Source organism: Cornus florida, unplaced genomic scaffold (genome assembly GCF_030987335.1).
Source record: "Cornus florida cultivar Cherokee Brave unplaced genomic scaffold, ASM3098733v1 CherokeeBrave_3.0.0_Hap2_Chr02, whole genome shotgun sequence".
Lineage (NCBI taxonomy): Eukaryota > Viridiplantae > Streptophyta > Magnoliopsida > Cornales > Cornaceae > Cornus > Cornus florida.
In genome coordinates this window covers 21,793,558-21,807,386 of record NW_026775572.1, presented here as the reverse complement: position 1 = coordinate 21,807,386, position 13,829 = coordinate 21,793,558, and the positions used below count along the sequence as shown (strand labels likewise).

General features: G+C 36.0%; 2 protein-coding genes across 3 annotated transcripts; both read right to left on the bottom strand.

Moving 5' to 3' along the window:
- Positions 1–2,753: 2,753 nt before the first annotated feature.
- LOC132294205 (L-type lectin-domain containing receptor kinase IX.1-like) lies at positions 2,754–7,331 on the bottom strand. Of its 2 annotated transcripts, none has more exons than XM_059791973.1 (2): positions 6,709–7,331; positions 2,754–6,587 (listed from the first exon to the last, which is right to left on the bottom strand). In XM_059791973.1, the coding sequence occupies exon 2, from the start codon at positions 5,601–5,603 to the stop codon at positions 3,444–3,446; it is 2,160 nt and encodes a 719-aa protein (XP_059647956.1). In that variant the 5' UTR covers positions 5,604–6,587; positions 6,709–7,331; the 3' UTR covers positions 2,754–3,443. The 2 variants fall into 2 exon arrangements, with proteins under 2 accessions (XP_059647956.1, XP_059647957.1); XM_059791974.1 differs by having other exon boundaries at positions 2,754–6,581.
- A 2,843-nt stretch (positions 7,332–10,174) lies between these two features.
- Positions 10,175–12,383, bottom strand: LOC132294204 (L-type lectin-domain containing receptor kinase IX.1-like). Its single transcript, XM_059791972.1, has one exon. The coding sequence runs from the start codon at positions 12,379–12,381 to the stop codon at positions 10,186–10,188; it is 2,196 nt and encodes a 731-aa protein (XP_059647955.1). The 5' UTR covers positions 12,382–12,383; the 3' UTR covers positions 10,175–10,185.
- Positions 12,384–13,829: the final 1,446 nt, after the last annotated feature.

The following is a 13,829-nucleotide window of genomic DNA, read 5'->3' as shown; positions in this document are numbered from 1 at the left end:
ATTTATATAAAGTTGCCAGGCTTGACACAAACTCGGATTGTGAATTTGTCAATTCAAGAAACAGCATTACCACAAACAATCAGACCAGTTCGAACAAGAAAATCACAAAATGATTAACGAAATGGCAAGTAACAGAAATTGAAATTCAATAATTGGAAATAAATTAACTGAAGTAAAAATGATTGCAGTTTACCTGATTGTAACTAACAGTCTCAATTGAATCATCAACAAGACGATGATCCTCGGTTCTGTAGAAAAGAAAAAAAAATAAAAATAAAAATAAAAAGCCCCAAATCGACACCACTATAGCCCACCCACCTCCGGTGATCGGAGGAGAGTCTTGACGAAGGCTAAGAAGACCAGTGATGGCAATATCTGTGAATATGAAGAAGCCACATATATAGTAGAAGAATATAGAGCATTGGGAGTCTCATCCGCTCATATGGTTGAGCATTCAAAATCACCATCTTGCAGTTTGTCAAGAGTTTATAATTTACTCTTCTTCTGGTTTTTTTCTTTCTTATTTTTCCTTCTACTTAGTTCATACCATGAGTATTTATGTAATTTTACAACGGTAGTTAGTCCTCTCCAATCTCCATGGTTGTTAAATTGAGAGAATTTGTTGTCAAAAAAAAGAAAAAAAAAGTAGAGGGAGTGTTTTGCAATTTTGTGAAATTATAGGGAGTTTATAACAATTTGACCAGCAAAATAATTAAGAACAAAGAAGTTATAGAGAAGCAAGAAGCTTCAACTTATACAATCAAAATCCTCTGCACTAATCTTTTATATAAATTATGTACAAGAATATGCCTTTGTGTAATATCAGAACGTTGATTTAAAAATGGAAGCTCAAACACTACCGCTTGATATAGGGATGATTTTGTGTTTAATTTTGAGCTCATTACAAGTGTTTAGAGTCACTTTAATTGAATGGGTTGTTAGTAAAAATGTTTAATCTCTTATTTGATTTTTTTTGATACCATGAATGTGACACCTAGCATACTTTTAGATTCCTATACTCAGCTGAGACTAGCGAAGCTAGTATAATTTTATTATTATTATTATTATTATTATTATTATTGGACTGATATATATATTTTGCCAATTCCATGGACACCTTGCCTTTTAGCTGAACAAGCACCATGGAAAAGAAATTGAGAATGCCTGGCATGCATACATGTTTGAGTAGAGTCAGGGGCGGAGGCAAGAATTTGTTTCAGGGGCGCCTTATTAAAAAATGATAAATTATATTTTTTTCAAGCGAATAGTGATGCAAGATAATAAGTCAAAAAATAGAACTGTAATAATGATGGAATAATAGCATTTAATAATTTAAAAAATAATTATTTTAAAATAATAAAAACATAAAATACACCTTAAGAGTCCTGTTAGCAACAAATTTAATTACCAAACTTTGAAGAGAAAAAAAAAAAAAAAAAATAGTTTGAATAAAGGAATGCAATTTTTTTTTTTAAGAAAATATAAAGAAGTTTTTTTTTTTTTTTTTTTTTTTTTTTTTAAGAGAATATAAAGGAGGAGGAGGAGGAGAAGGAGGAGTAAGAATGAAAAGAAAGGAAAAAATGATTATTTTAGTGGGCATTTTTGTAAAATTTTACAAATTATAGGCCTATTTGCAATAAAAAATTAATTGGCCCAAGGGTAAATAATTATTTCAGTGGGGGCATTTTTCACTTTTTTTTTATAAATTATTGGCCTATGTGTAATAAAAATTAATGGCCATTTTTAGAAAAAAAAAAATTATTTTAGGGGGGTCATTTTGAAAACTTTTGTAAACTATAGGCCATTTTTGTAATTAAAACTAATGTGCCAGGGCCCCGGCGGGGCGGGGGGGACTTAAATCTGAATTTTATTTTATTTTATATATATATATTTTTTTAGTACGACACAGAGTGTTGTTATAGACTACGACTACCGGGGGGGCGTATAGTGATGTTAGCTGACTGACTTAAATCTGATTTTTTTTTTTTTTTTTTTTTTCTGTTTTTTAGTACGACACAGAGTGTTGTTATAGACTATGACTACATTTTGGTTCCATCATCCATCAGTTGTGCCATACGAGAACAAAAAGATTCATAGAATTGAAAATATATAGGATTAAACACACACACAAACACAAAGAAAAGAGTTTCAATAGATTACATCGCTAAGTTGTATATTTGTGTGCCATATTTTCCTTTTTTTGTTTCTCCTTGTCTCATTTTTCATTTTCTTGCCTGTTATTAAAAATGGTAAGTTGTCACGTTTTTTGTGATTGCTTTATCCACAATTACCTGTTCATCCATGCTCCTGCCTAGAGTGATCAATGTAATTTATCTTATTTTAGTACTTACTAGAACATGTTCATGATTTGTATAACATCTAGTATGTAATGTTAGCATTATCCAAATATAAATATGGGTTCTTGTATTTTTGTTTTTTCAACTTCTTACAACATTTGAATTTTAGTCGATATATATATTGATTAAATCTTTGGGACAATGCCATGGGAAATCTTGCAGACTTGGACACAAATTTGATGGTATAAAGTCATGCCAAACCTTTTTTTAAATGATTTATAAAGAGTTTACTTGAAAATTGAAGTAATAATTACAATTGATTAAGAAGGAATGAAAGGACAAAAGAGAAAAAACCTAATGAAGGGATTCAATACGCCTCAATTACATGAAAGTCTTGAACTTGGTATTCTTTCGATCAACTTATCGTGTATACAGAAGTAAGGATAAAGAGGAGGAAGTAGCAGAAGATGTGGTAATTTTATTTTATTTTTATTTTTTTCTGGTAAGGTAAATTTTTGTATTGAATGTATAAAATGTACAAAGCAGGCCAAGAAGCCAGAGTCAAAGACAACAGCTACAAAAGGGAGACCCCAGAACAACCAGCAAACAGACTATGTTTCATTCTACGAGATGATGGAGCTTGGAAGAATCCATAAGGCAACCACTTCTCTGGACTCCTACAACCCGTAGGCTTGGGAGAGAATAATCTTAATCTGACTGTCTCGAGGATCGAACAGAGAATGGAGGGAGGACTGGAGGATTGCTAGAGCTATTCTCGAAAGCAGCAAAATTCATATCCATCCAAATACAATAAACTGTGCTAGCAAATAGGAGCTTGATGACATAAACTTAAGAACTTTTTGAGAATCCATAGTGATAAACTGTCCAACTTATAAGAGCTCCAATCTGAAGGAGAGAGATGCAAACCACAGTGGGCAAAAACAGAAGTGCAGAGCTGAGAGGAGAAAGGGAAATGAAACAGAATATGAGAGATGGATACAGAGGAAGATTTACATAAAAAAATCAGAATGAAGGAAAGTGAAGGAAAGATAACTAGGGGGAATCAAGAGTGGAGAGTTTGTTTATGAGGGCCATCAAAAGTACAAAACTGAGCTTAGTAATGTTCCTTTTGAAAGAATCAGAATTTTAACTATAGCTGGAATAATGGATTTGGTTACTCTTAGAGACGGTGGGATCAAAGGATAATGGAAATGTAGCATTCACTGGATCAAAAGCAAAATATGTTGGTACGGGCATCTTTGATGGGAGAGTGGGAAGTTGAGCTTCAAAATTAAGCACATGAATTGCCTGTTTTATTGAAGGCCTAAGATTGTCATCAGGATGAGCACACCAAAGCCCAACAATCATCAAACATTTCAACTCTTGCTCATCAAAATCTGCACATAATTTGGGGTCTGCTGCTTCAAGAAGTTTTCCTGCTCCATAAAGGTTCCAAACCCACTCCACTAGCCTTGCTCGAGTTTCTTGTGCCTTGAGATCAATGGATTTTCTTCCGCATGCTATTTCCAGTGCAACAATTCCGAAGCTGTAGACATCTGATTCCTTACTAGATTTGCCCATAATGACACATTCAGGAGCCATGTAGCCCATTGTCCCTGCCAAAAGTGTTGTTTGCGATCCTTTTTCATGGTCAACAAGCCTAGCTAGCCCAAAATCCCCAAGTTTGGCATTGAAACTTGAATCCAACATAATGTTGCTAGATTTAATATCCCTATGTAGCACGCACTGTTCCCACTCTTCGTGAAGATAGAGCAAAGCAGAGGCCAAACCGTGAACAATTTTGTACCTCATTGCCCATGTCAATAAGCTTTGTCCTTTGAAAAGATGGGAATCTAAGCTACCATTTGGCATGAACTCATAAACGAGTAACAGCTCATTTTTTTCATGGCACCAACCAATGAGCTGCACCAGATTCTTATGCCTTAATCTGCTAATGATCTTAACTTCTGATGCATACTCTTTAAGCCCTTGCTCAGAACCTCTTGACACCCTCTTCACAGCAACATAAGAAGCCAACTCTCTCAAGAAACCTCTATAAACCCCACCAAACCCTCCCTCTCCAAGCTTTTCTTCATTTGCAAAGTCATTTGTAGAATGAGCCAACTCACCGTAGGAAAACTTCTTTGGCCCGATACCCTTCTCAAATTCATCATCCATGGATAGATTGACGACAAATGCCGCATCTTCTTCTTTTCTTCTACTCCCTTTCTTCCACAAGCTAATGGATATCAAACCCAATCCACCAATAAAAACACATGTTCCAACAATTAATCCTGCCACTAGAGCTGATTTGTTTTCCTTCTTTACTTTGGGTTCAGGGCTTGGCGTCACTGGCACTGTTTTTGTTGAGCCTGGACTGGGGCTTGGTGTCACTGGCACTATTTTTGTTGAGCCTGGACTGGGGCTCGGTGTCACCAGTGCTGGCTCTGTTGAACTGAAACTCCATGATTTAATAGTATGCTTCTCATAAGAGTCCCCTGTTGAGGCTGAGAAGCCAAAGTCAACCCATTCTGGCAAGCACTTTCTCAGATCAACTTTATGACTAAGGTTACCTTGTTGAACAATGCCGTTACCAAAATAACTAGTGAAGCCAACACTCAGAATTTTGGAATCCGAACTATAACTAATCCAAGCTTCATTTTCTCCCCCGTGAGTAATATTTCCATACCATATTGAAGTGTTAACAGATCTCATAGACTTAACATCAATACCTACATGAGAGCTGTCCAAGGCGTACGGGTCAAAGGCAACATTCATGTAAGTGTCGAACTCCACAGCAACAAATGGAGTAGTGGTAGAGTTCATTGTTATATTGTCGACTGGAAGACCAAGGCCACTGCCTGGTGTGACAAGGATATCAGAATTGGATATGTTTGGGACAAGAAAGAATGCAAGCCCATCGCCGTGGTTAACTGAATCTCCTTCTGAATTAATGACAAAGGAGAAATGGGTGGTGAAATCTGCCATGTTTTGAGAAGCCTTGTCCCAAAGGTGCAGTGGTTTGACATATGTGGATCGGCCAACTTTCTGCGTTTGCGGTTGGCCACGCTCATCGGGAGTGACTTGGAGGCCTTGTTCTGTGATATAAGCGTCTGGGTAGGCTTTAATGTTGACATTTTGATCTCTGCCTGTGATTTTAGGGATGTTGAATTCTAGAGGAGTTGCATGGGGGAAGATCATGAGAAAAAAGGTGATGATCATGAAGAAAATATAGAGAAGCTTCTTTGGTAATTGTACAAGGCTACTGTCATTGCAAGAGTAGTAGTACTTGCAGAGTCTGACCATGATTTATAATTTGATAACTAGCTAGGAACAGTACTAAAGATGGGAGTTAGTTTGGATTTATTTGATTAAGCTTGCAGGTTGACAGGCTTAGTATATCAGATCTGGATTCTCTCTGGCGCTTAAAAGAGTCCTGTACTCCGTCAAATGTGGAGATTGCATCAATCAGGTGAACTTCACAATTTCAGCATTTGTGGAAGTCTTAGATGGGAGAATGGAACTCCCTGCCGGCCAGCTAATATCACAATTTTTCTATATATATAAATATTTACATATCCGTGTGTATGTGTTTGTGTAGTTAATTAGTTATACAGGAGGAAAGTTGAGCATTGACTTGACCATAGAAAATGCAAAGCGAAGTTGAATAATAGACTTGAATATATATATATAGTTTTTTTTTTCTTGGATAAATTTAAAATTGTACTCCTTATTGTCACAACCCGCTCGCCGTGAGAACAAGAGATACTTACCAAACACCTCCAATATTTCATAATCTACTTGCCTCAGACTAAGCTAAATTTAAAACTGAAAATCCAAGGTCTCCTCGTTGTCAAACATCATATAACCCATAAACTATACCTATGACGACAAAATTTAATAGTAAAGTTTCCAAAGGTTGGAACCATCCAAATTACTCTGTACCTAAACGCCAATTATATAAGGTATAAAAGAGCCAAGATATGTACAGAGGAGCCACAATAGCCAAAGGCAAAAGCCAAACCAATAGCTCACAAAAACAAAATAGTTGCAAAATACACTCCTCTACTCTCTCTCTCTCTATATATATATATATATAAATAACATTACGTGGTTTCAAATAGTTGCAAAATACTATGTAATTAGAAAGATAACACGCTTTCTGGGGTACATTGCTTCAACAGTGTGTCAGAAAGATACAATATTTACAATAATTGTAAAAGAAAAAACTTCTTTGATGAAGATTCTTTTGTAAAATTCGGATAAGATTGTGGCACACAAACTCTGGATCTTGCATTGCCACAAACAATCAGACCAGTTCAAACAAGAAAGTCACAAAATGGCAAGAAACAGAAATTGAAATTCAAGAATTGGAAATAAATTAACTGAAGTAAAAATGATTGCAGTTTACCTGATTGTCACTAACAGTCTCAATTGAACCATCAACAAGGCGGATTATCCTCAGTTCTGTAGAAAAAAAAAAAAAAAAAAAAAAAAAGCCCCAAAGCGACACCACGGTGGCCCACCGACCTCCTGTGACCGGAGGAGACTCTTGACGAAGGCTAAGAGGACCGGTGATGGCATTATCTGTGAGTATGAAGAAGCCATGTCTAGTAGAAGAAAATAGAGCATTGGGAATCTCACCCTCTCAAATGGTTGAGCAGCCCTTCGGTGCTCTCCAAATTTTTGATAGCCAAAGTGCCATAGGGCCTTTGGCTCTCCCATAAAATAAAAATAAAAAATTATTTTCTTTTAGCAAAAAAATGAAAATCAACTTATTGAGCCAATAAAAGTTATAAAACTGTTTAGGCAGTGTGAACGAAGTGGGCTCTCAATTCAGTCTTGTGCAGAATTTTTTTTGAATTTCTACATTTTTTTATAGCTAAAAAAAAAAATAATAAGATAAAATAAAATTTAAAAAGCAAAAAATCAGCCATTGCCCATTTTAAAAGAATTGGACCCTTCACAAAAGGAGAGGGTGCCAAATGCCAACGTTTCGGATATCCTGCTTTTATCAAAAGGCTCCGTGGTATGCCCGAGATGATGACAATTTGGGGGTAGGTTATACCTTTTTACAGAGTGACCTCTGTTGCGGCTTCTTTCGTTGGTCAACATGTTTGCTGACAGCGGCTGCTCAAGTTTATGTGCTTGCGGTTGAGGCATGTAAGCGCAACGAGAATCTTAAGAGAATCTCTTAAGCATATACGATCATTTAATTATAATCTTCTTAAGAAATTATGTCCAATTCTTCGGCTAAATATCACTACTCCATTTAAAATAATCAGTAAGAGAGTTTAAAATTGATGATAACATATTCGTCTAATTGAAGAAATTTTATGATTTGATATAGTAGATAAACTCATATATGTTTATTGGTTAACAAATAAATTTGATAAATTAGTCATTTTCCTTGGTAATATATTTTTAAATGGTCACCATCTGTATAACATTTAAAATAATCTTTTTTTGTCTTCTTTTTATTTCATACCATGAGGTCCATGAGTATTTATCTAATTTTACAACACCCAGAGTCCATACTCCGTAGTTGGTAAATTGAGAGAATATGTTGTCCCAAAAAAATAATAATACAGGAAGTGTTTTGCAATTTTGTTAAACTATGTAGAGTTTAGTGTAATAAATAAGTTAGAGAGATGGAAGAGGCTGCTTCCTGGATTGTCTGTGAGTCAGGCTGTGACTTACCCGGGGGTCGGGACTGATGTTGCGGTTGCAGTATTCAGGCTTGGATCTACCTTATAAATATAAGAGAGAGGTTTGGTGAAAAAATGAAATTTACTCAGAATTTAAATTGTTGAAATTTAAATTGGTGAATTTGATGAAGGAGATATCAGCACACCAATTCATAAGTATTGTTTGAAATCTTGTCCATCAGAATTAGAATCACTAAGGGCTTTGTGATCCAATGATATTTTCTCTATTTTTTAACGTAAATGGTGAGAATTCAAGTTTTGAAATGAGCAAAATTGTGTTTTTGTCTAATGGCCAAAAATAAATAAATAAATAAATTTCAGAATCAGAATCTGCAGATAATTTTGGGCTGGATGCTTCAAGAAGCTTTCCCATTTCATGAAGAAACCCAACCCACTCCACTTAATTCCTTTTTTCTATGTAGGCCAAATTCGGCCCAAATGGCTTGAGGCCCATTCTACCTGCAAATAATTATTTTTTTATTTTTGGAACACAAGTGTGCGCACGTCTCTCACTTCCGCTCATCTCTCACAAATTCACAATCCAGCTTCACGACCGTCCACTCAAGTTCGCGCCCGTCCACTCAGAGGTACAAGGTTTCAAACTCTCTTTTTTTTTTCTTCGCCAATTAAAGATAGATATGATTTTTTTTTTTTTTGGTAGATTGATGTCTAAATATATATTGAAGATTTTGTTATTTTTTTGTTTCAAATCTGCTCTGTAATAAGTTTGTGAACTTCTGATGTGCACTCAATCTCTAAAGATAGTGTGTTTCTTGTTTAATCAGTGTATGCATATCCTTAATATGGTATGATTTGTTCATAAATTTATCTACATATCAACATATGTATAAATATTGTGCAATATCAGAACTTTGGTTTTAAAATTGAAGCTCAAACAGTATTGTTTGACATGGTGTTTAGAGCCACTTTAATTGAATGGGTTGTTGGTAAAATATTACATCTCTTATTTGATTTTCTTTGCTTCTGTGGTACACCTTGAATGTGACAGTTGGCATTCTTCTAGATCCCTATACTCAGCATAGACTCTGGCGACCCTAGTATATAATTTTTTTTTTTTTTTTTTTTTAAATGCCAATTTATAGACTAGGTCTGGTATTTTGGTTCCATATTCACCATACATATTTTCCTTTTTGTTTCTCCTTGTCTCATTTTGCATTTTCTTGCCTGTTATTAAAAATGAGAAGTTGTCACGTTTTTTTGTGATTGCTTTATCCAATTACCTGTTTCTTTGATGTTGCATGACATGCTATACTGTTCATCCATGCTCCTGCCAAGAGTGATCAATGAAATTATCTTATTTTGGTAGTTACTAGAACTTGGTCATGATTTGTGTAAGATCTAGCATGTAATGTTAGCATTATCCAAATTGTTATGACAAACGCAAGGAAATCAAGTTGAATGAAAAATCACGACAGAAAAGTAAATAAAGAACACAAAGATTTAGACATGGTTCGGCAACAGCCTACATCCACGGTTGGGATCTGGTGAGATTACCAATTTCCAACCCCTCACTTTGTTTCTATACGAATTTTAGAGTCTACCACTCTAAACCCAAAATGCCGTTATATATCGGGTTACAATAGACTAATTAGGATTCACAACTCATGAGCAAAACGGGTCGTTTGGCCCACAAAAAACTCGTCCAACGGGTCATAAGATCGGGCCAAAATATCACACAAATATAAATTTGGGTTCTTGTATTTTTGTTTTCTCAAATTCTTACCACTTTTAAATTTTAGTCAATGTGTATATATATATATATATATATATATATATATATATATATTGGGTTACCAAACATTTTTCTGCTTCCTGCTTTCAAAAATTCAACCACATATGTATGTTGCTAAATCGTGTTTCCGCTTTTGACAGAAATGATAGCATAGCAGAACCATTGCTTCCAAAAAGTCTATATAAATACATTTTGTAGCATTTGTCAGTGCCTTGTTTATGTAACATATGTGTTTACCCATTTGATAGTTTAAAATTTGAAGTCATTCTAGCAGTATTTGAAATGATTTACAAAGAGTTTGCATGAAAATTACGCAACATTTACCGTGCTAAAGAAACGAAAGAACAGGAGAAAAAATAATGCAGAATTCCAATACAATAGACCTCAATTACATGACAATCATGAACTTCATATTCTTCAAATCACCTTACCGTGTATGCAAAAGAGATGCAGTTGCAGAGGAAATTGTAGAAGACGTGGTAAGCTTTGAGGAATCAGTATTGTAACTGCCGCTCGAATAATGGATTTGGTTACTCTCAGAGACAGTGATATCAAAGGATAATGAAAATGAAGATACAGGTGCATTCACTGGATCAGGGGCAAGATATGTTGGTACGGGCATCTTTGATGGGAGAACGGGAAGTGGAGTTTCAAAATTAAGCACATGAATTGCCTGTCTAATTGAAGGCCTGAGATTGTAATCAGGATGAGCACACCAAAGCCCAACAATCATCAAACATTTGATCTCTTGCTCATCAAAATCGGCACATAATTTGGGATCTACTGCTTCAAGAAGCTCTCCTGTTCCATAGAGGTCCCAAACCCACTCCACCAGTCTTGATTGAGTTTCTGGTGCCCTGAGATTAATTGGTTTTCTTCCACATGCTATTTCCAGTGCAACGATTCCCAAGCTGTAAACATCTGATTCCTTACTAGACTTGCCCGTAAGGACACATTCAGGAGCCATGTAGCCCATTGTCCCTGCCAAAAGTGTTGTTTGGGATCCTTTTTCATGGTCAACGAGCCTGGCTAGCCCAAAATCCCCAACTTTGGCATTGAAATTTGAATCCAGCATAATATTGCTTGATTTAATATCCCTATGCAGCACGCATTGTTCCCACTCTTCGTGAAGATAGAGCAACGCAGAGGCCAAGCCATGGAAAATTTTGTACCTCATTGCCCATGTCAATAAGCTTTTTCCTTTGAAAAGATGGGAATCTAAGCTCCCATTTGGCATGAACTCGTAAACAAGTAGTAGCTCATTTTTTTCATGGCACCAACCAATGAGCTGCACCAAATTCTTATGCCTTAATCTGCTAATGATCTTAACCTCCGATGCATACTCTTTAAGACCTTGCTTAGAACTTCTTGAGACCCTCTTCACCGCAACATAAGAAGCCGTCTCCCTCAAGAAACCTCTATAAACACCACCAAACCCTCCCTCTCCAAGCTTTACTTCTTCATCAAAGTTATTTGTCGAATGAGCCAACTCACTGTAGGAAAATTTCTTTGGTCCAATACCCTTCTCAAATTCATCATTCATGGATAGTTCAAAGACAAATGCCGCTTCTTCTTCTTTTCCTGCACTCCTTCTCTTCCACAAGCAAATGGCAATCAAACCCAATCCACCAACCAAAACACATGAGCCAACACCTAATCCCACCACTAGTGCCGTCTTTCCTTTAGGTTTGGGGCCTGGACTGGTGCTTGGTGTCTCCGGCACTGGATCTGTTGAGCCTGAACTGGGGCTCGGTGCCACTGGTACTGGCAGATCTGTTGAACTGAAACTCCATGATTTAATGGCATGTTTTTCGAAAGATGCTCCGGTTGAGGCTGAAAAGCCAAAATAAACCATTTCCGGCAAGATGACACTCAAATCAACAATGCAACTAAGGTTATCTTGTCGAACTATTGCATTATTTACAATACTAGTGAAGCTGACACTCAAAGTTTTCGATCTAGAATTATAAGTAATCGATGCTTCATTTTCTCCCCCTTGAGTAATATTACCATACCATATTGAAGTGTTAACAGATCTCAAAGAGCTAAGATTGATACCTACATGACTGTCGGTCTGGTTGTATGGATCCCAATCATTCTTAAAAGTGTCGAACTCCACAGCAACAAATGGAGTGGTGGCGTTAATTGTGACAGGGTCGATTGGAAGACCAAGAGCACCTCCTTTTGTGTTGAGGATAGTACTTATATTCGAAACATAGGGAAGCAGGAAGAATGCAAATCCATCGCCGTGGTTTAAACTTCCTCCTGAATCAATGACAAAGGAGAAATTGGTGGCGAAGTCTGCTATGTTTTGAGAAGCCTTGTCCCAAATGTGCAGAGCTTCAATATATGTGGCTCGACCAACTTTATCTGTTGGCGCTTGGCCGCGCTCGTCTGGGGTGACTTGGAGGCCTTGTGCTGAGACATAAGAGTCTCCGTAGACTCTTATTTTGACGTTTAGATCATTGCTTGTGATTGCAGGGATGTTGAATTCTAATGGTGTTGCAAGAGGGATGATGAGAAGAAAGAAAAAGGTGATCATGAAGAAAATATAGAGAAGCCTCTTAGGTAATTTTACAAGGGTACTGTAATTGCAAGAGTAGTACGAGTACTTGCAGAGCATGACCATGGTGGTTAGCTAGTTTTGGATTATTTGATTAAGCTTAAAGATCCACATGCTTGGTGTATATGCGTGTCAATTATGTTATTGATAAATTATAACTGCAGATCAGTTCTTGAGATATGTTGAATCAGTCTTTGTATACCTTCTCTTTATCTTTTGGGATAAATTATTTTTTTTTTATTTTTATTTTTTCTGTTTTATTTGAAGAAGGAGACGAAAACAAAACATTGCTTGGACAGGTATTTCTTCTTAAAAAATACTGAAGCATACGCAATTTACGCGTTTGTGGGCGTCACAGATTTGAAAAAAACTCCTTGCCGGCTACCATCGTAATGGCCGCTATGAAATAAATTGATAACAAACCACCTAAGTTCCTAACCTAACTACCAACCAAAAATATTATATATATATATATAGAGAGAGAGAGAGAGAGAGAAAGAGAGAGAGGTGTTATATATGGAGGAAGGTGGAGGCTTGGAGCATTGACTGACTTCACCATATAAAATGCAGGATTTTGGATTGTGAAAAAGTTTAAGGGGAGATTTCATTATCACAGAGGATGTGCCATGATAGGTGAAGTTTATTTTATTATTTTATTTTTGGTGCTAGTTAAAGAATTATTATTTTTATTTTGTTTTATTTTTGGTGCTAGTTAAGCCAACACAAATGGATTTGGTTTCTTCCACATGCTATAATTTGATCCAGTGCTACAACTCTAAATTAATTGTGCAAAGAGGATGGCGGGATGTAAATCAATGTTCAAATATTTGATCAAATTAAAACTGTAAAGCTGGGTAGTTTAATATTTAATCTATTAATATAAATGTCATGCTTTTTTTTTCTCGTATAATTTTTTTTTTATTTAAAATTCATTCTTATATCTTTTTGAGATGAATTAGTTGTGACCCCTTAAGGAATGCACTTATAATGTAATTGATCATGTTAATGTGGAAAATTATGAACTTATTGTATAATGCCAACAGTAATTAAGATAATTTTAGAGTTTTAAGAATAACTCCAACAAGTGCAGGTTATTGCCAACAAAAAATTGGCATCAATGTGACTCCAACAAAAGCTAGAGCTCTCATATATGCACTAATGTAAAAAAAATAAATAAATAAATAAATAAATAAATAAAAAATCACCCATAATGTTTACATTTTGGACAAATAATACTCCGGCGACAAGCTTTCATCCTTGCAGGATGGCAAACACCCACAGATCCAGACCCTTCTCATTAGATTCCATCACCGGTGACAGGAATGACACCGCCTTCTATATGCACCATCATTAATGGCGTCCCGAGCTCGCCATCCTTCACCGTCGCCAATAGCCACCAACAGCTAGGTTTGTGATGTGTCTTTGTTTGATGATACGTTGTGTCAACTAAACAAAAGGGTATAATAGGAAGAGAAAAGGGCAAATTAGGGTTTTTAAATTTACTTTAA